The 22506-nt window shown below is 43.1% G+C and overlaps 1 protein-coding gene across 8 annotated transcripts in view; it reads right to left on the bottom strand.

The window, feature by feature from the left end:
- The window catches only part of LOC117470695 (NACHT, LRR and PYD domains-containing protein 3-like), a 29991-nt gene extending 11418 nt beyond the window's left edge, over positions 1 to 18573 (bottom strand). The window contains exons 1-5 of one of the 8 annotated variants that reach the window (XM_034115527.1): positions 18312 to 18410; positions 16562 to 16652; positions 14139 to 14235; positions 13923 to 14052; positions 12084 to 12363 (exon numbers count right to left, since the gene is read on the bottom strand). In XM_034115527.1, coding sequence (XP_033971418.1) covers positions 12084 to 12363; positions 13923 to 14052; positions 14139 to 14235; positions 16562 to 16628 — 574 coding nt within the window. In that variant the 5' untranslated portion in view covers positions 16629 to 16652; positions 18312 to 18410. Of the gene's footprint in view, positions 1 to 12083; positions 12364 to 13922; positions 14053 to 14138; positions 14236 to 16538; positions 16849 to 18311 lie in introns of those variants that run through there. The other 7 variants (XM_034115528.1, XM_034115529.1, XM_034115533.1 and 4 more) reach the window with 7 other exon arrangements.
- Positions 18574 to 22506: the final 3933 nt, after the last annotated feature.

Raw genomic sequence — 22506 nt, 5'->3', positions numbered from 1 at the left:
GGAGCCTCAGTTCGATAAGAGATTCTTTTCTGAGTTCTTTAACTTAGGTACTCTCTCTCAAAATGGTAATGTGCATTATGTTTTAATTATACTTCTTATCATTCAGAAGCTTTTTGTGTGTGTTTATGTTTTACTGAGTGCTTATAGGCTATTTCCATCCCAGTATTCAGTTAACTATTTATTTTCTGTGCACATTACATAGACTAGCTAATATTCTACCTACTGCTTGGAACTTTGAGTCTTCAAAATGTCCAATGTCACAGACTGGGACTTACTTTAGAGTCAGTTGTATTTACATTCAGTATGACTTGTTATGATTTAATGTGAAAGAGTATACTGCTCAATAAATAATTATCACTTCACCACCTCTCTTGACATCTAGGCACTTGAGAGTGAGTCAGAGGCAGAATACAGGGACAGTGGAGAGAGGTCCATTGCTGAGGTGAGTGATGAAAGGGAAATGACAGTTGAGAGTAAATTGTGATGTGGACTCTCATCCCAGGATTTTAAGGAAATCAGTGGGGATATTGAACAGGAAACATTTCAGTCAAGGGGCATCATATGACCAATATAGACAGAAGAGCAACATTTATTTGAACATTTAAGTCAATGATACCATTCCTAGGTGAACTTAACATCCATATGGAGTCAGATCAGTCTCAATATTAATAAATGCTCACAGAAGGATTCACAAATGTATTTTGCGATTTATATATAAATGACTCTCCACAACAATATCTCTCAATGCACTCACAAATAATTATTGTTGTATATAAATGTACAAAAAATTGGCATTTAAACTGCTTTTTATTAATTCAAAACGGCTCTGAATTAATAATCAAATATGTTTCCTTTCTTTACTACTGGATGAAATTACAAACATTTTCCTCATGCTAGTATAGCCACATAAAAGTATCAAACCACCTGTTAAAATGCACCAGAATACAGGAAATCTATATTTTTTTTCGCCCCCACACCCCCCGTTAAAAATGTCCCCCCCACATTCAGGATGCTTCCTACGCTCCCATGGCTCTTACTGTGTCGCAGTATACTCCTGCAGTAGCCTACCATCTACAAGACACCCTGGGGGGTCACAGTAATAACCCGTCCCTTCCTCACCAAGTCATGTTGGATGGCAAATGATACCTCCTTCCACCTATAGGGGTAGTAACTAGAGAATGCAATTCCTGAAGAAATTGCTAGTGGGAATGCTTTATGCTGAAAAGCTGACGCTAAACTGCTATGCTGAAATGTAATGTGTAAGAAGAAAGTGAAGAATTTAGATTGAAATTATACATGAACACTGGGGGCTTGAATGTGTGATGAGAGAAGAAAAGAAAGTAAAAAGGCACTTTTCACTGAAGTTATGAGAAAACCTCAGAGACAGAGACAAAGGAAGAAAGGCTTTCTATGCTATCAAAAAGTCTTCAAATATAGATATACCTGTTAGAATCTGGCTCACAATATTCAATTCAATAATAGAACCAATCATACTGTATGGTAGCGAAGTGTGGGGTCCCCTTGGAAATCAAGACTTTGATAAATGGGACAAACACCCAATAGAAACTCTACATGCGGAGATATGCAAGAGCATCCTGAGAGTCCACAGGAACACCCCCAACAATGGATGCCGAGCTGAGCTAGGCCAATTCCCCCTTTTAATTAGGTTACAAAAAAGAGCAGGCAAATTCTACAACCACCTAAAAACCAGTGATCCCAACTCCTACCATTACAAAGCCCTCCATTGCCAAGAGGAGAACATAGAGAGGAGTCCCCTCATCCAGCTGGACCTGAGGCTCACCTCCTCTAACAGGACAAGGCCTCAACCAGCTGGTCCTGAGGCTCACCTCCTCTAACAGGACAAGGCCTCAACCAGCTGGTGCTGAGGCTCACCTCCTCTAACAGGACAAGGCCTCATCCAGCTGGTCCTGAGGCTCACCTCCTCTAACAGGACAAGGCCTCAACCAGCTGGTCCTGAGGCTCACCTCCTCTAACAGGACAAGGCTTCAACCAGCTGGTCCTGAGGCTCACCTCCTCTAACAGGACAAGGCCTCAACCAGCTGGTGCTGAGGCTCACCTCCTCTAACAGGACAAGGCCTCAGGACAGCCCTCACACAATCTGGCCCAACCAAATCATAGCTAAAGCAAAAGAAAATGACATCAACTATTGGACATGTACCACGCAAACCCAAAACAAACTTCAATGCTATTTGGCTCTAAACAGACAGTACACGGTGGCAAACTATCTGACCGCCGTGACTGATCCCAAACTGAGGAAGACATTAACAATGTACAGACTCAGTGACCACAGCCTGGCCGTAGAGACTGGCCGACACAGGCAGACCTGCCTAGAGAAGACAGGCTGTGTCAGCTCTGTCCACAGAGACAGGTGGAGACAGACAGGTGAGAGAGAGACAGGTGGAGACAGACAGGTGAGAGAGAGACAGGTGGAGACAGACAGGTGAGAGACAGACAGAGAGAGACAGGTGGAGACAGACAGGTGAGAGACAGACAGAGAGAGAGAGACAGGTGGAGACAGAGCAACACTTCCTGCTGCACTGTCAAACATACAAAGACATTAGAACAAAGTTCTTTACAAAGATAACATGTAAACTCCAAGATTTTGAATCACTGTCTGACCTGAATAAAATGCAACATGTACTTGGAGAAAATAGTGCCACCAGCATAGAAGCAGCGAAATATGTGAGCGCATGACACAGCCTAAGAGACAGCAACAACACATAACAGCTGTTCCTCACAGCTCACTCTGATTACTCCTCTACTTCATGGGTCTCTTTTCTTTCTTTTTACATTTGATACTTGCAGTTTTGTAATAATATATTGTTGTAAATTGTTTAATGAATGAATTGTATTTGTATTTTTCTTTTTTTTCTTATCATATCACTATTGAATTGTATTATCCTTGACGCTTTGGCAATATTGTTCACCTGCAATAAAGCTTATTGAATTGAAAATTAGAGAGAGAGAGAGAGAGAGAGAGAGAGAGAGAGAGAGAGAGAGAGAGAGAGAGAGAGAGAGAGAGAGTGTAGCATCATGGCGGCCGTGAGTGGTGAGAGGAACTCGTTCACCTTTTTTTGAACATCTAAGCTCACATACACCCGTTGTAACTGCCATCGTTATTGCAGTGGGGATATAAGATGCACTGGACGCTTTTGGTACACAATGTGTCTCGTTACCACGCTGAGATTGGCCTTTAAACAAGCCCTGAACAGCGGGCGAGTCTACAAACAACGCCTGAACGTCTGCGACCCAAGCCCAACACCGGCCGGAGATGTTCGTGTAGACTTCGAGCAATATGCGCGATTATTGTCAGATTGTGAGTGGACTACTTTCCAGAGAGATGAAAGAGCGTACAGGGGGACACTGGACACAAAACTGCTCCAGGTAAGATCTAACTTTGCTGTTACTCACGGAGGCGCAGAGAAGTGGGGCAGGCTGGTGACAATCCTGACCAGCGCTTTTTTCATTAATGGAATATTCTCCGCGACGCAACGAAACTCGCGTCCGTATGGATTCCAGCTTCTGAAATATGTCGCCAGAATCCTGAAGAAATTCCCTCTTTCTGCCGACTTCCCGGTGGACCTTACACCTGACTCGCTGACACCATGGATAGAAATGCAGCTTCACTTCATCCGTGAGAGAATACAACCAGCGCTGCGGGCCGCCGGGACAGAGACACTACGGCAGCAAAGGAAAGTTTCCAGGAACAAGCTGGCATATCTCTGGCAACACCGCAAATCAAAGGCAATCGATATCATTTTAAATAACAGCTGTTTTCCGGAAACCCCGCCCACTGTTAGTGATACAGCCAATGTGTATAACTACTATAAAGCCAAATGTCAAACTGTGCCGAGGGCTACTCCCCTGGCCACGCCCCCTTGGTACAATTTCATTGACAGAATAGAGCCAGGCTATTTCCCAGATACCCAGGATTTTACAACTGAGGAGGTGGATGCAGTTCTGGCTTCTCTTCCTAATAACAAGGCTAGTGGATCTGATGGGGTCATCTATGAGACGCTGAGAGCTACCAGGCCCACGTCAACACAGACACTCACACACATCTTCAATGCCTGCCGGATCAATGAGAAGGTGCCTGCTTCGTGGAAAGGGGCCCTCATTCACAGGATACCAAAAAAGGAAAATGTCCCAGATGATCCTTCCACTTGGCGTGACATTTCACTATTGCCCACTATATACAAAGTCTTTATGAAGTGCCTACTCACCCGCATCTTACCCTGGCTGGTGGACACAGGGATTCTCTCCCCCCATCAGAAAGCATATATCAACAGACAGGGAATGAACGAACATGTGTTTTGCTTAAAAACCGGAATAGATGATTTCAAACATGGATCATCTAAATTCTACACAGTGTTTTTGGACTTTAGAGACGCGTTTGGTACACTCTCCCATGAGGTGATGCTAAAAGCATTAGAGGAAATACACCTGCCTCAGCCTTTTGTGAATGTGGTATCCAATGTGTACCAAGGTTCATTTCTCCAGGTTATCTGTGGGCAGCAGCTCACAGAGCCGATTGCACTGAAGGTGGGAATAAAACTGGCTGTCCCTGGAGTGCCGTGAACTTCATCCTAGCACTCAACCAATGGATGAAGTGGATTTACCGGTAAGCTCCTCTGCATGTCAGGTCCCCAAATCCTGTTCAAGGATACGCTGACGACGTGCAGGTGTCGTCACGACAGGAGGATGTCATCATTGGCATGCTAGCACGCACTGATGAGTTCCTCCAATGGTCAGGGCTGGAGCTAAGTGTGCCGTACTCCATGAGCGCCGCAGTGGAGGCAACCGCTGGTATAAGGCCAAGAACGACAAGCCCCCCTCCTTTCTTGTAATGGGCCAACCTATTAAGGTGTATTCCCGTAATGAGACCTACCCATACCTTGGCCACAGGTTTAACATCGCTGGCGAGTGGGGGGAGCAGGTCGAGGAGCTCACTACAGAGTTTCTCCATCGTCTCCACCTGATTGACTTGTCCCCCCTCCCCGTCCTCATGAAGTTCCAGGCTGTGAGAGAGGTGGCTTTGGCTAAAATTCAACATCTCTTTGCCAATGTACACATCCCTCTCAAGGCACTGAGAGAAATGACAAACAAAACTGTCCAGTTGGTCAGAAAGTGGGTGGCCCTCAACACACACTCCACACAGGGCATGATCTTTCTCCCATGTGGAGAGGGGGGGCTGGGTGTCCCCAATGTCGAGTGGACCTACATAGCCACCAGGCTAGCCCACCTGATCCACATGCTTAACAATGATGATGTCACCGTAAGAGAAATGGCCAGGGCCTCTCTCCTGCTGGATCTACAAAGAAGGAAGATCCCCCTGGCCAGCGCAGACCAGAACAACTTCCTCGGCTTCAGGAGGAAGGACTCTGGGAAACTGGACTCTCAGGTCAAGGGCTTCAGGGTCTGGTCTGACTGGCCAGATCTCAATGACCTCTGCAATCGGACTGGAGTCCAGCTGAAATGGACAAGACTCAACACACAGACTGAAGTCCCCGTCTCTGATGAACTGATCACAGACCCCAGTGTGGTTGTGAAGGCCGACATCACAACACCTCAGGAAGAGACTGTGGAACTGCACCGAGACTCTGCAAGGAGGGTTCTGCTCAGCATGAAGCAGTCTGAGATCAAGCAGCACTGGTGTGGACTCAGATTACAGGGAAAGCTAGCCTGTTTGGGGTTTGCTGACCACTCAGTCTCACACTCAGTGTTTAAGAACGCCGCTGTTGGTGAGGATGTTCTGACATTTACCATCAAAGCAAGACTGCAGGTATTACCCACTAAGTACAATCTGTCCACCTGGTACCCTCACATTCACACTCCATTCTGTTTAAACCATCAGGATTCACAACAACACAGAGAATCCATTGCACACATAACAAATGGATGTAATGCATACAAACGCCTGTACATAGCCAGTCATGACCGTATTGTGGACATTGTGTCTGATGCGGTACAAAACATCTTACCATCTAGCGCAGCAATGTACAAGCACACTAGAGTGTTACCAGAATGGTTTGGCTTTACCAATGATGTCTTTGCTAACATCCCAAATACATCTGATGTTGTTTTTGTTGACACCAACCACAGGGAGGTGCTAATATTAGAAGTAGGCTGTGCCTTTGACCTGTACATGGACCAGGCTTTCCAGGACAAGTATATCAAATACCAACCACTGCTCGATGTGATAACCAGCTTTGGGTACAAGTGTAGATACAGTATACTCATATTCGGAAGTCTTGGCCATGTATATAAATGAGAATGAGAATTGCTGGAATGTCAAAGAGAAAAGCCAAACAAATTGCCAAATATTGCTCTGTTTCAGCTATTATTGGCAGCTTAGCCGTGTGGAGAAGGAGATGCTATGTGTTCCCTTAAGGCTGCTGCTTAGCCGTGTGGAGAAGGAGATGCTATGTGTTCCCTTAAGGCTGCTGCTTAGCCGTGTGGAGAAGGAGATTCTATGTGTTCCCTTAAGGCTGCTGCTTAGCCGTGTGGAGAAGGAGATGCTATGTGTTCCCTTAAGTGTTCTGTGCTGCTTAGCCCCGATATATTTGATTCCCTGTCTTATGTAATATAATTTGTGGAACCAAATAAAGTATTCAAGTGTGTGTGTGTGTGTGTGTGTGTGTGTGTGTGTGTGTGTGTGTGTGTGTGTGTGTGTGTGTGTGTGTGTGTGTGGTGTGTGTGTGTGTGTGTGTGTGTGTGTGTGTGTGTGTGTGTGTGTGTGTGTAGAGAGAGAGAGAGAGAGCGAGAGAGAGGAGAGAGAGAGAGTGTGTGTGAGAGAGAGAGAGAGTGTGTGTGAGAGAGAGAGAGAGTGTGTGTGTGTGTGTGTGAGAGAGAGAGACTGTGTGTGTGAGAGAGAGAGAGAGGGAGAGGGAGAGAGAGAGAGAGATAGAGTGTGTGTGTGTGTGTGAGAGAGAGAGAGGGAGAGAGAGATAGACTGTGTGTGTGAGAGCGAGAGAGAGAGAGAGATAGAGTGTGTGTGTGTGTGTGAGAGAGAGAGAGGGAGAGAGAGAGATAGAGTGTGCGTGTGTGTGAGAGAGAGAGAGAAATGAACAGTTAGAACTGACTGCTGTCAGTTGGAGTGATGACATCATCGTGTTCCATTACACAGGTGTTTATATTTGAGCTAACGAGCTCTGTAGAGATCAAAGGTTTGCATTGTTCTGAATGAGAGATAAACCTGTTACATGTGAACGTTTTGTGGAAGAACCATAACAGATATCTGTGAAATTTCAAAACGTGAAGCATGTCAAGGAAGTTGAGTATCTGAAGTGTAATTTTTGTGTACTTTCGGGTTAATAATGTGGCCTTTTTGGCAGTTTAACTAAAGGTGGGCGGCTGCTGCTGTGAGGAAATATCAGACAGAAATTACAATGGGTTTTAATGGAGACATGTTGAAAGTTTTTGTCACTTCATGCCCTCAAGAGGCATTTTGTTTAATTATTTTTGCTTAATTATTTGTCATTTTTCAAGCTACGAGATGTTTTCCTATGTTTGTCATGAAAGATTATGTCTCAGGAATGTAGGGTTTGGGAATTATGGTAGTTTAAACAAAATATATGAAGGCAAATTTCAAGATTTCCTACCCTCTAGCTGTGACATCACGCACTCTAGTTAATGTTAAAATCTGAAGAAAGCCTCTTTACCAAGGTCTGAACAATGTTTAATATCTCTAAAAGTAAGAATCAGATTTAAAAGTTGTGTTACACGAATAATGTCAGAAAGATGTGTAACATTTTAAAGTTGGAATGAGGTTTCTGAGTGAAAGTATGAATGAACAGTTAGCAGTTGAAGTCGCATGAAGATTGTTCAAGTCTGAAGATTTTCTCCATTGACTTCAATGGTTAAAAATGGGATGTATTATGGGATGTATCTCTGGAATTATTAAATGTTATGAATAATACAAATAATAGCCATCGATTCCCGACCGAGCTGAACGCTTTGATGTTTGAACGGAGTTTCTGCGATGTTGAATGCAGGAGGAGAAGAGGTGCAAAATTCCGGCGGAATAATAAAAAATGTGTCCGTAGAAGAACATTTAGTGGGAATGCTGTATCAGCATTCCCACTAAATGACTAGGACAGAATCTGCAGTGAGCAATCCCAGTGAGGCTGAGCAATGTGCTCCTCTGATGTTTAGAGGTTACCCTACAGTCCCCTTTAAAGGGCCCATGTCATGGCCATTTCCACTGATCATAATTACATTGTTGAGGTATACTAAAATAGATTTATACTGTGCAATTTTCCAAACTCACATTGGTTTCGCATACAGCATCTCTGTCAAGCATGTGTATTCAGCAGTATTCACTTTCTCCACTAAACGACTCGTTGGAGCTCTTGCCCCCCCCTCCCTGTGAGCCTAGTGTGCTCCGATTGGTCAGCTCGGCCACTCGTTCTGATTAGTCAACCACCAGAGAGGCTGCGCCCATGTCTAACAGTGCTTTTCCCGGCTGCTCTCAGCGTAACATCAGTCTTATCATGGCGTCGGCACAGCCGTATATTTTATATACATATATATTTTTAACTGTTGTTATAGAAGAGTGTGACGGCCCCAGGGCCTTTGTCTTACGATGGGGTGGAGCTGAAGAGGCTAATCAGCACGATCACGGACACCTCCGGACACTACGGCCCCAGTCTCTCTCCAAAGCGGCTGCAGGAAGACTAACTCTGCGATCCTCTCAACCACCTATCTCTGCATTTACCACAATAAATGTGCCGTGGTTTTGTAAACTTGTGTATGTCTCCTTGTCTTTGTGGCCTACGAGCCGCTCATAACAAAGGGTAAGTTATTTTTACCCGTTATAAACTACTACTGTTTGATGAGAAATCAAATCATGGTTTGCTATATATGAATTCAGGGAAGAAAGGATAGGCCTACTAAGTATTTCCATTAAACTTTATTTTTAGAAATGTACAAAATGAACATAAATATACATATATACACACGGTATATCATCCATTCCTCCTCCTTGCATCTTGCCTGCGCACAGTCGGTGCGGTGCCTTTTAGCACGACGCCTCAGTAGTAGTAGAAGTGCCTTTTAGCACGTCATGGATTGTCCGCCAGGATCTGGCTGGACGAAATCAAATGCAAATCACAAAATATTAGAGAAACTTAGTTGTTTTAGATTCGTTAGTAGTAGTTGTGTAATGAACAGCTTGCCTGCTAATATGCTAACCTAGCTTTGTTTACCTTGGTAGCTAACACGATATGAACGTTAGCTTGGAGGAAAGGCAACTATAATGCAGTGTAATAAAACTACTATGAACAAAAGCTAGAGGTTCATATTAGGCTAGCAATAACGTGTTTATAATTGCAATCGTATACGGGTGTTCTGCTACCATACAATGTAACTTGCATGAATACATTGTTTTGCGCTAGCATACAGCTAGCCTCGTTAGCTACATGCAGTATATGTACGGTCACAATGTACAGTAAATCACAGTACAGTATACTGTATGAGTATTCCGTGTGTGTGAATGCAGACATTCTCCTGCTATGAGATACATGTATGCAAGGCCATCTGCTGATATTAGAGTTGATATATGGAAACTCTAGCAACTTAGTTAGCACAGTTAGCACTGTGTCAATGGCTTAGCAGTCCAACACAGTTTACACATTTAAACAGTCTTGTTTGATAAATACACAAATAACAATGCAAACTTACAGGTTGTATACCCAGATCTTCCCCTGCTCCAAACGGTCCAAACAAGCTGTGCATATCCGGCCTCAAACTGGGCAATGTTTTGGAAGCTTTCGTCTGTGAAATGCCGGTTCTTCGAACCTCTGGAGGAGGAACACGCCGCTGCTGGTGTGGCCATAGCTCTTCGGGATTGGTCCATTTCGTTCCGGGTACCGCATGACATCAGGCGGTACCCGGAACTAAATGGAAGACTCAAATGGGCAGTGACGTATCTCCAACGAGGCGTTTTGGGGAGGTATTTTCTGTGTTAGAGTTTTACTCGCTACAGGGTGTACTTTGAGGGTTTTGACTCTGCACACCGTTTACATGCATAAAAACCTTCATAACACACAAGGGGACGGGTAATAACCGGAAAAGCATGACATGGGAGCTTTAAAACATGGAAAATGACACTGTCTGCCTCCATGCAACATTGAACAGGAATTTAAATCACAACTGTCCAATGTTATGCCAGGACAAACCTCCACAGTTTGTCCCTGTGGTCCCTTCGGACCACCTGAGCAACAACAGCTGTTCTCCAAGCCCTCAGCTCTGCCTCCTGAACTCAGTGTGCATCAGTCCCATTCAACATCCTGAGACTGAGTCAGCAGCTAACCTACACTGTGGAAAACAGCCGGGGTTTATCCATGACTCCCCCTCCTGAGATATCTGACAGTTCGGCAGGACAAACCTCATTCCAAACAGAATTGTCCGTTTCCTCGGAAAACGTAGCACTCAAGGACTCACTGCCATTTCAGAGCCCACTCAATCAATCAATCAATGTTTATTTATATAGCCCAATGGACTTCACAGTTTGTACAGAATATCAGTATGACAATACGACACCCTCTGTCCTTAGACCCTCACATCGTACAAGGAAAAACTTCCAAAAAAAGGAAAAACCCCACAGTTTAAAGGGGAAAAATGGGAGAAACCTCAGGGAGAGCAACAGAGGAGGGCTCCCTCTCCCAGGACGGACAGACGTGCAATAGATGCCGTGTGTAAATTGAAAAGATAATACATTTACAACATAGGTAGTCCAAATGTTTGGAAATGCATGTGTCTACAATAAGAAGATGAATCCACGAGGATATCCATCCAGGACTTATGATCCAGGACCACAGCAGCAGGCACAGCCACGACTCAAGATCCAGGGCTCGCGATCCAGGACTCAGGACCACAGCAACAGGATCAGCCACGACTCAAGATCCCGGCGTAGATAGACACCAAAAATAAATGTGGGGAAGCTGGGTTATTGGGAACATGAGAGTACACAGGTACAGACAAAGAGAAGGAAGAAGTAAAGTGTCCCCCGACAAACTAAGCCTATAGCAGCAAAACTAGGGGCTGAATCTAATCAGCCCCAACTATAAGCTTTATCAAAAAGGAAGGTCTTAAGCGCACTCTTAAAAACGGATAGGCTGTCTGCGCCCTGTCTTCCAAACTGGAAGCTGATTCCACAAATGTGGAGCTTGATAAGAAAAGGCTCTGGCTCCCATTGTACTTTTAGAGACTCTAGGAACAACCAACAACCCTGCATTCTTGGAACGCAATGCCCTAGTAGGACAGTAGGGTATAATGAGTTCTTTAAGGTAAGATGGCGCCTGCCCATTAAGGGCTTTGTAGGCGAGAAGAAGAATTTAAAATTCTATAGGGAACCCACTGATGACTTTCTGGTCATTCCTCTGATCCATCCCCTCCCCAACACCCACTTGTATTACATATCTCCAATGTCCCACCAGGTGAAACTCGTTAATATAGCATTGGTGGTTCAGTGGTATAATTCTCACCTGGACCCCCGGGTCCAATTCCCAGCCAGTGCAGCAGAGTGTTTTACTGCCGCAGTCTGTACTCAACCGAGTGAACAACTGAGGTGAATTTCTCCTTAGGGAAATAAAGCGTCTTCTCCTTCTTAATAACATCGGCTGGCGCATCATAATGACGTTGGATAGTGTCAGTGCGGCCGGACTCTCAAAGCATAACATTCTCTTTTCCTAAGTCCTGATGAATCCTCCTATCATTAACCCCAATATGTTTCACAGAGGTTAAGGAATAGTGGTTAGGGAGAGACGAAAGGCGATATATTTTGGACAATTTTACCGAAACCCAAACTTCCTAATCCAGGAAAGGTAATTGGATTCCTAAAATGCTGATCTATAAAGGTTCTACAACCCCTCACCTGGAACCAACAGGGTGACCTTGCCAGAAACTAGTGACCCTGACCTCTCTGCTTTCAGGGGTACCTCAACCCCAACACCATGTGGAGGTGATGGTTCTCTGAGGGGGATATCAGGAGTCTAAACACATGATGCATGGCTGTGAAAACAAAAATCACTTTTGGTACACTCCCTTTTTTAAAGACCTACCTGTAGGGTCTGATGGGATGTTTGATAATTTTTCTTTTAGATCATTCTGATTGATCTCCCCCAAAACTTCTCTGGTCACTTTAATGGTGTGTATGCGGTAGTGCAGAAACATCAGATTCACTGTGTCCATCCGGTCTGCTTCCTCTAGTCGACTCTTTGGGATTCCTGGGAGTTCTAGGACCTCCTCCTGCAGGTGCCACTTGAATCCTTTAAAGTCCTTTTCCCACAAACTTTCTAAAGTTCTTAATAGGACTTTTCTAGGTGTCTCCATCTTTTTTCCCTGAAGAGCAAAGATACCAAGAATGAACATCTTTATCTTACAGAACAATATGTTGTTGTATTGTATTTTTGTACTTTAACCCTAACAGGCCTTCGGGATCCAAAGAACAGCCGCCATGTGACTTTGGATGGCTTCAATTCAGATGTCGAGTTAGCAAATGCCCTAATCGGTTCTGAACTTGTTTTTAATACCTTAGACTTCACGAAAGACATTCAGGGAGTCAATCCTAAACTTGAAGACAGTCAGCACAGTGAGTTCTGTCTGTTCCTTTAATGTCTTGGTTTGGTAACCTGACTTTAAAGAGCAGAAACTGTCTCAGTCAGATCATAAAGTGGTCTAGCAGACTGACTGGTGAGACACAGCTAAACCTGGAGCCCCTGCTCATCAGACAGTTACAGAGGCTGTCTAACTCCATGTTCAATGAAGACTCCCACCCCCTGCAACCTGAATTTCAGCTTCTTCCTTCGGACCGGAGGTTAAAACCTGTTAAACCCCATCCCTCCGCCCCCGGGCGGAAAAACGCATAATCTGCAGAAAACAGCGTCTGAGGGATTCTTAATATTTAAATCAGTCACGACTTGTTAGAGCGGGTTCTGACACGCCCTGCATTTTTCTCTGATGACGAGAACTCAGAGAACAATCAGACTGCAACTCATTCTACCTGAAACACTGACAACAGTACATGGAGATCTTTCTAAACCCATTCTGCTTTCACTCAGAGAGAAACCCTATACAATATTTCAGACAGATGTTTAGAATCAGCATCAAGAAACATGTGTCCTGTTCAGTGTTGGGCAAGTTAAATGTAGCTCCGGTTTTGGCTACACGTCACTCTCACTCCTTATTTGGTAACCTGTGTGTGTATGTGGAACCTCCCCTCGATTCCATTGGCTCTAGCGGTTAAAAAGAGATGTCATTCATCAAAATCGAGCAAGGGGGGCCAGAGATAGGTCAAATCCACCCAAATGACCCCATAAAAGTTGTTTTTTTGCAAAACCTCTCTAAAAAGGTCAAATGTCACTTGTTTTGCATCAATCTTGATACAGGGTACTTATTATATGTTGTACTTTGGATTCCTAAAGCTTTTAGTCTACTAACCCATCATCCAAGGGTAGTTTTCACTATAAGTAAAAAAGAATTTTTGGACGGACACGATAATTTACAGTTTTTTACTATGTTCAATCTGAATTTTCTTTAAAATAAAAAACATCTATATTGATTCTGACTTTTCTACATCCAACTCACAGGTTTATCATTACTTTGAGAAAAAAGATTATTAATTTAACCATTTTAGAAGGGAAGATATGGTCATTTGTTCTGGGAATGTCATTTTCGAGCCTGAGACCTGAAAAACAGGCTCAGGGCTTAACAGGTTAATCTTCCTAAAGGTGTAGAACCAAGAGGTTTAAAAACAGCTTTGTGGATGTTCTGGAGCCAGAGGGACTTTTTAAAGATGTATCTGTTGTCTATATTGTATGAAGCATGTGTCACAATGGATACCTTTTCTTACTTCTGCAAAACCAAGAAATAAGAGAGTGACTCAGCCGGCGACCACACACCTGGTTCTGGTCTCTGCCAGTAAGCTGGTTACTGGACACAGAGCTGGGTCCAGGTCCAGGTCCAGGTCCAGGTCCAGGTCCAGCTCCAGCTCCAGCTCCAGCTCCAGCAAAATGAGGTATTTGCTCTGGGCTGGAACACAACACACAGAGCTTTGAGTGAATAATGAGTGCTGAGCTGTGACATGGAGAAGAGTGATGGACAGGTGGTGATCTCACCTCTGAGCTTTGGTCTGGCTGTCATGTTCCCCAGAGCTTTTAGAGGGGGGGGCTTCCTCCTCTCTGTCCTCACACTGATCCATAGCAGAGCCCCCACCTGCACACACAAACAGTCACTTCAATGTACATCCACAGGTAATGTACAGCCCAGCCCCCCACAAGATATCCCACACAACTGATCTGCGCTCAGTAACCATTCAACAAAACTTATTTGTTAGGTTTAGAAAATATATAATTGTTTGGCTTAAAATATGTACGTTAATTACATGAAACAGTTCAGCGGACTTTAATTAAAACGAGGTCTTTTGTGAACTGATAAGAAATGTGTTTTTGATATATCATTGAAAATAGGAAAAACAAGTTCCCTGATAACCAAATTACAATGAGGTTCAAATCTAGGGGAAGAATATTTTTGAAGTTTGATATAATCTCCCATTTACTTTTCATGCAAATTGTTTGTATAGCCCAACATATATATCAAAACATGTACTGTTATATATGTTTTTCGAATTCGGGCAATCTAGTCCCAGATGTATAATCTAAAACTTAAAAAAAACATTTGACATTTTCAAGGCTCTTCAGTGAAACCAGGTCAGTGTTGGAAGACGGGCCCTTCACACTCCTTCCCTTATTCAGAGTATTAAGAGTTAGACATAAAAATAGTCACGACTTGGTAGACCGGTTCTGACACGACCTGCATTTTTATCTGATGACGAGAACTCAGAGAACAATCAGACTGCAACTCATTCTACCTGAAACACTGACAACAGTACATGGAGATCTTTCTAAACCCATTCTGCTTTCACTCAGAGAGAAACCCTACACAATATTTCAGACAGATGTTTAGAATCAGCATCAAGAAACATGTGTCCTGTCCAGGTAAACAGTGACTCTGTCCAGGTAAACAGTGACTCTGTCCAGGTAAACAGTGACTCTGTCCAGGTAAACAGTGACTCAGTCCAGGTAAACAGTGACTCAGTCCAGGTAAACAGTGACTCTGGTAAACAGTGACTCAGTCCAGGTAAACAGTGACTCTGTCCAGGTAAACAGTGGCTCAGCACCATGTGATCACAGTGATCCTGATGGTGGAACAGATTCCTATCGGAGGATTCTTACCTGCTGAACTCTCTTCAGGTCTCCCTCATTTCCCTTATTCAGAGTATTAAGAGTTAGACATAAAAACAGTCACGAGTTGTTAGAGCGGGTTCTGACACGCCCTGCATTTCTCTCTGATGACGAGAACTCAGAGAACAATCAGACTGTAACTCATTCTACCTGAAACACTGACAACAGCAAGGGTGTAACTTTGGTTTGAGAAGTGGGGGGGACACAAAACAGGGGTCCTCCGCAATGAAACATTTTCTCGATTTAATTCCATTTCCTGCCTTTCTACAAATATATTAGGGACTATAGTGTTAACAAATCCAAGAAAAATGTGTAGTGTATATAATGAGTGTGCACACTTATCTAGTATCCTATCCATGTGAACCTGTTTTACGACAGGAGAGAGCTCTCCCTCTCCTTATTGTTGAAACAGCTTCTAATCTCCGTTAGCTCCGGGCTAGCACCAGATGCTAACAACAACCCACGTAACTCTCTCAGTCTCTCTCTCAGTCTCTCTCTCTGTCTCTCTGTCTCTCTCTCAGTCTCTCAAAGTCTGACAGGAAAGAGCTCTCCCTCTCCTTATTGTTGAAACAGCTACTAATCTCCGTTAGCTCCGAGCTAGCACCAAATGCTAACAACAACCCCCTCTCTCTCTCTTTCTATCTCTCTCTCACAAGATGCGCTCGTGCCACACACACACAGACGCTCCTCCTTGACGATGACCGCTTGCGTAAAAAATAAATAATAAACACATTTAAAAAGTGGGGGGGACACAAATGGGATTTTGAAAAGTGGGGGGGACATGTCCCCCCTGTCCCCAGTGGAAATTACGCCCATGGACAACAGTACATGGAGATCTTTCTAAACTCATTCTGCTTTCACTCAGAGAGAAACCCTACACAATATTTCAGACAGATGTTCAAACAGACCCTGGATATGTTTGAGTTATCTTAACTGACCCTAACAAACGAGATCTCGCTAAGTGGTCCTACGACGCTGGTTATCAACTCAGTAAATCAACCAGGGTTTCACAAACATGGACAAGCGTACTGACAGCGCAGCGTCATACTTCATGATTGAATAGTAAACTATCATGTTAGACAAATATGAAGACGTTCAACTTTTAACATCCATGACTTAAACACTTCATCCAGGATAAAAGCCACACAGTTGCACCTGCAAGGTGAATACAGAACAGCTGGTAAAAAAAAATCTACCAAGTGTTTGAATGCGTTCATTAACAGTTTTATGATATCACTGCCTGTATACTCACAGACTCTCTTCAGGTCTACTCACAGATTCTCTTCAGGTCTACTCACAGACTCTCTTCAGATGAGAAGGAAACTCTGCTAATTTCTTCCTCTTCAGTCCTGAGTCTGCCTGCATCTGATCTGAGGACGCCTTCACACCCTCAGAAATCCAGAGAGTAAAAACACGTCAGAGTCACGTGGAAACCGGCCTTACAGGTTGTAGCTGTCAGCCTGCCAGACTCTCCCTCACCTCCCTGATTCAGACTATTAAGAGTTAGATAAAAACAGTCATGACTTGTTAGACCGGTTCTGACACGCCCTGCATTTTTCTCTGATGACGAGAACTCAGAGAACAATCAGACTGCAGCTCATTCTGCCTGAAACACTGACAACAGTACATGGAAATCTTTCTAAACCCATTCTGCTTTCACTCAGAGAGAAACCCTACACAATATTTCAGACAGATGTTTAGAATCAGCATCAAGAAACATGTGTCCTGTCCAGTGTTGGGCAAGTTAAATGTAATACAGTACATATGACTTATTACTGTCTCTTTTAAGTAATAAGTTACATTACAATATTACTGTCTCTGAAATGTAATGAGTCACACTACTTTTGTCACACTACCAGCTGCTCTTGCAGTAATAAGTAGCACCTTTCTTACTGTCCTAATGTGCACAATGTAGTGACTGCTTTTTCCTCTTTTGTTTTCTTAGTTGTGTTCTCTGTATTTCATATGTCTGTGTTATGTGTAACGTTGCTGCCTTCTTGGCCAGGTCAGCATTGAAAATGAGATTTTATCTCAATGCTTTTATCTGGTTAAATAAAGGTTAAATAAAATAAAATAAATAAATGTTATATTACTTTTGAGTTGCTTTCACCAAAATAACCACAAAAGAATGGCTAGGTATTTTAAATGCTAATGTAGTTTAGTGCAGCTCATTATACATCCAGTGAAAGGCAATGTGGTATAGCACAATAACTGTAGGCTATGAGGGGCCGTGTAGGCCAAAATTCAAACTCACCTCGCACACACACTACTGAAAACATCTGGCCTTGCACACACACTACTGAAATACTCTCACATTCACTACTGAACACCTCACACACACACTACTGAAAATCAAGCCTCACACATATTACTGAAAATTAACCTCACACACACGCAACTGAAAATTAACCTCACACACACACACTACTGAAATCATCTGGCCTTGCACACACACTACTGAGTGAGTATTAAGAGTTAGACATAAAAACAGTCACGAGTTGTTAGAGCGGGTTCTGACACGCCCTGCATTCCTCTCTGATGACGAGAACTCAGAGAACAATCAGACTGTAACTCATTCTACCTGAAACACTGACAACAGTACATGGAGATCTTTCTAAACTCATTCTGCTTTCACTCAGAGAGAAACCCTACACAATATTTCAGACAGACGTTCAAACAGACCCTGGATATGTTTGAGTTATCTTAACTGACCCTAACAAATGAGATCTCGCTAAGTGGTCCTACGACGCTGGTTATCAACTCAGTAAATCAACCAGGGTTTCACAAACATGGACAAGCGTACTGACAGCGCAGCGTCATACTTCATGATTGAATAGTAAACTATCATGTTAGACAAATATGAAGACGTTCAACTTTTAACATCCATGACTTAAACACTTCATCCAGGATAAAAGCCACACAGTTGCACCTGCAAGGTGAATACAGAACAGCTGGTAAAAAAAAACTACCAAGTGTTTGAATGCGTTCATTAACAGTTTTATGATATCACTGCCTGTCTACTCACAGACTCTCTTCAGATATACTCACAGACTCTCTTCAGGTCTACTCACAGACTCTCTTCAGGTGAGAAGGAAACTCTGCTAATTTCTTCCTCTTCAGTCCTGAGTCTGCCTGCATCTGATCTGAGGACGCCTTCACACCCTCAGAAATCCAGAGAGTAAAAACACGTCAGAGTCACGTGGAAACCGGCCTTACAGGTTGTAGCTGTCAGCCTGCCAGACTCTCCCTCACCTCCCTGATTCAGACTATTAATAGTTAGATAAAAACAGTCACGACTTGTTAGACCGGTTCTGACACGCCCTGCATTTTTCTCTGATGACGAGAACTCAGACAACAATCAGACTGCAGCTCATTCTGCCTGAAACACTGACAACAGTACATGGAAATCTTTCTAAACTCATTCTGCTTTCACTCAGAGAGAAACCCTACACAATATTTCAGACAGATGTTTAGAATCAGCATCAAGAAACATGTGTCCTGTCCAGTGTTGGGCAAGTTAAATGTAATACAGTACATATTACTTATTACTGTCTCTTTTATGTAATAAGTTACATTACAATATTACTGTCTCTGAAATGTAATGAGTCACACTACTTTTGTCACACTACCAGCTGCTCTTGCAGTAATAAGTAGCACCTTTCTTACTGTCCTAATGTGCACAATGTAGTGACTGCTTTTTCCTCTTTTGTTTTCTTAGTTGTGTTCTCTGTATTTCATATGTCTGTGTTCTGTGTTATGTGTAACGTTACTGCCTTCTTGGCCAGGTCAGCATTGAAAATGAGATTTTATCTCAATGCTTTTATCTGGTTAAATAAAGGTTAAATAAAATAAATAAATAAATGTTATATTACTTTTGAGTTGCTTTCACCAAAATAACCACAAAAGAATGGCTAGGTATTTTAAATGCTAATGTAGTTTAGTGCAGCTCATTATACATCCAGTGAAAGGCAATGTGGTATAGCACAATAACTGTGTAGGCCCTTAAGGCTACTAACAACTTTTATTACACAGCTAGTTGAATACTCGATTCTGATTGGTCAATTCAGAACACGTGAGACGTTGTTAATACAGTAGTACAGACAGTTCAGAGTTTACTGTGTGTTTCAAGAGTTTACTGTGTGTGTGAAGAGTTGAGTGTGTGTGTGTGAAGAGTTTACTGTGTGTGTGCAGTGTGTGAAGAGTTTACTGTGTGTGTGTGCAGAGTTTAGTGTGTTAGTGAAGAGTTTAGTGTGTGTGTGAAGAGTTTAGTGTGTGGGAGGCGTGTGGTGCAGTGGGTTGAGCGTTGGTGTTTGGATCAGGGGGTCACAGGTTCAAACCCCACTGCAGTCAGCATGACGTTGTGTCCCTGAGACACTTCACCCCACTCCTGTGGGGATTGCACACTGTATTGAGTACGTAAGTTGCTTTGGATAAACGCGTATAACAAGTGACATGTAATGTGAGAAGAGTTTAGTGTGTGTGTGTGTGAAGTGTTAAAGGAGAGATGTCATGTATGAGAGGCCGTCTAGCTCACAACTCATACTTTGTCTTACAAACAATATCAGAATCTCACACATACACCATTAAACTCTTTTATACATATAGCTAAACACTTTTACACGCACAATCATACTCTCTTTCACACACTTTTGTCTGGGCCATAAATCAAACTTGCTTACATATCAAACTGTACTTTCTTAGAAAGACTATTATTCCCACTTACAGACAACATCATACTACAATATAATACTCTGGTAGTGTATGCAAGATAGAACACTTTGTGTGTGAGAAAGAATGATAGTGTATGTGAGAGAGGAATTGTAGTATGTATGAGGGTATAGTAGTGTGTGTGTGAGAGAATGATAGTGTATGTGAGAGAGGGATTGTAGTATGTATGAGGGTATAGTAGTGTGTGTGTGAGAGAATGATAGTGTATGTGAGAGAGGGATTGTAGTATGTATGAGGGTATAGTAGTGTGTGTGAGAGAGAATGATAGTGTATGTGAGAGAGGGATTGTAGTATGTATGAGGGTATAGTAGTGTGTATGTGAAAGACAATGTTTGTGTTTTTGAGAGCTTATGACAGTTTATGTGAGAGGACCTTGTACTGGTTGTGAGAGAGTATACTTTAAAAGGACGTCAGGTTGATCCAACAGGAAGCCAGTTTAAATATTCATTCCTTGACTGGTTTACAGCCTTGAAAACAAAGCCTGAAGCTGCTCAGAGCACTGCTAGCTAAATTTGAGCTGCAATAAGAACTTTTGTTAACACTTTATATTAAGGTGCACCAATTCACCATCAACTAGTTGTTAATTAACATGCATATTAGCAGTATATTGGCTCTTTATTAGTCACTATAAAACACCTATTAATGCCTTATTCTACATGACCATATTCTACAAGTAATAGGCCATTAGCTGAGAGTTTTTCCTCAATAACCCTCTAATTGGTGCTTATTTATTGCAAGTAAGGAAGTTGTTTGGTCTTAATATGCTCAATATGGACCTAATAAGGCAGTAGTACCACAAGAATAGTAATTCTCCCATAATAAATATGATCTATCCTTATGTAACAAGACATGAAACTATAAGTGTTAATTAAAGGTAGGGTAGGTAAGTTTGAGAAACCGGCTCGAGATCGCTAGAATTTGAAAATGAACAACCGGAGAAAATCTGCCACTTCCTTACAGAGCCCCTCCTCCAACACACACGAACGCGCACATGACCAATGAGGGCACGAGATAAGTTTGTGCACAGATGGAAGGCTGACAGGCAGGTAGGCCATCCAATCATTTTAGCCGGGCCGACTAAAATGATTGGTCGTGCTTTTTACAGTACTACGGCTTCCACAGATGATATTTCTTTATGGATTTTTTGTCAAAGCACTTCAGATATTCATTGCTATCGGGATGTTAAGAGCATTCCATGGAATATAACAAAAAGTGTATCTCGAGCCGGTTTCTCAAACTTACCTACCCTACCTTTAAGTCTAAATAACTCAAAATTAAGTATTTCTATCGAAGAACATGTTCCCTATTTTAAAGGGAAGTCTTGTTCATAACCAATAAGCTAGTAGTTTGACTCTAATTGACCTGAACAGGTTCCCTATTCTAAAGTTGCCTCCTCTTCACACTTTGTAAATACATTATAGCACGCAACTACTGAAATTAACCTCAACAGCACATGAACAAAGTAGGCACACGTTCAAATATCTGTTTTATTAAACCACTAAAGAGAGGTTCAGACACATACCAAAACATGTCAAGTTTCTCCAAGGCTGAGAACACATGATATGCAGCCTGTATACTTCTTCATAAAAACTTTTATTAACAGATGTTATATATTTGTGATCGTTAGGCGGTAATTACCGTTTTTTGGCTGGTAACATTTATTAAAAACCGGTAAATTCACAACCTGCCGGTCAAAATGTCCGGTAATAATTAGGGATGCTCCGATCGATTGCCGCCGATCATTATTGGCCGATATCCACTCTTAATAGTTTGATCGGTGCTCTCTATAAAGGCCGATCAGGAGAGCTGGATCTGATCGATATGGAGTATAACCGGACGAGAGAGAGAGATCAGAGATCAGATCAGCTGCTGAATCTGACGGAGACACGCAGCTCTGATCACCTGAAGCTCTGTCCACTGTTTAGCGAGCTGCATGAGAAACTGACCGGCTGTCAGGAGAGAGAGAGGGAGAGAGGGAGAGAGAGAGGGAGGGAGAGAGAGGGAGAGAAAGGATCCGTTTCTCCCGTGTTATTGATCAAAGTTAATGTAAACTTTTTAATAATGTACTTTATCTACTATGAGCAGTTTGTTTGAATGTAATAATTATGTTGTTTGTTGTTTGTGGAAGCGCATCATTTATTGAAAAATGCATCTGAACTTTTCGATCTGTTACGGTTATAAACTGGAGGCGGCTCACCGGCGTCGGCGGGGGAGCAGTAGCCCCACACGTCCCGCCCTACAGTCTATGGTCCCGCCGCGTTAGGACGTGTGGGAAGTCCTGACGAGCGAATCTGTGCGGCGGCCCTTCCTGGACGCCGGAACCGGAAGCCCCCGTCATCGAGGAACCCTCGTCGTCTTCCCCCTCGACGAACGGGGCCGCCGCCGGGATGGCGAAAACAAATGGCACCTCCTCATCCGCCTCCTGTTCCCCTATCTCCACCATCTCGAGGTCCACGTGGTCCTCTTCCTCCTCTGGCGACACGTAGTAAGTGTGGAAATGCTCCAGACGATGCCG

Source organism: Trematomus bernacchii, unplaced genomic scaffold, assembly GCF_902827165.1.
Source record: "Trematomus bernacchii unplaced genomic scaffold, fTreBer1.1, whole genome shotgun sequence".
Lineage (NCBI taxonomy): Eukaryota > Metazoa > Chordata > Actinopteri > Perciformes > Nototheniidae > Trematomus > Trematomus bernacchii.
Note: the sequence above shows the minus strand (reverse complement) of the source record. Positions and strands in the feature narration are given on the sequence as shown.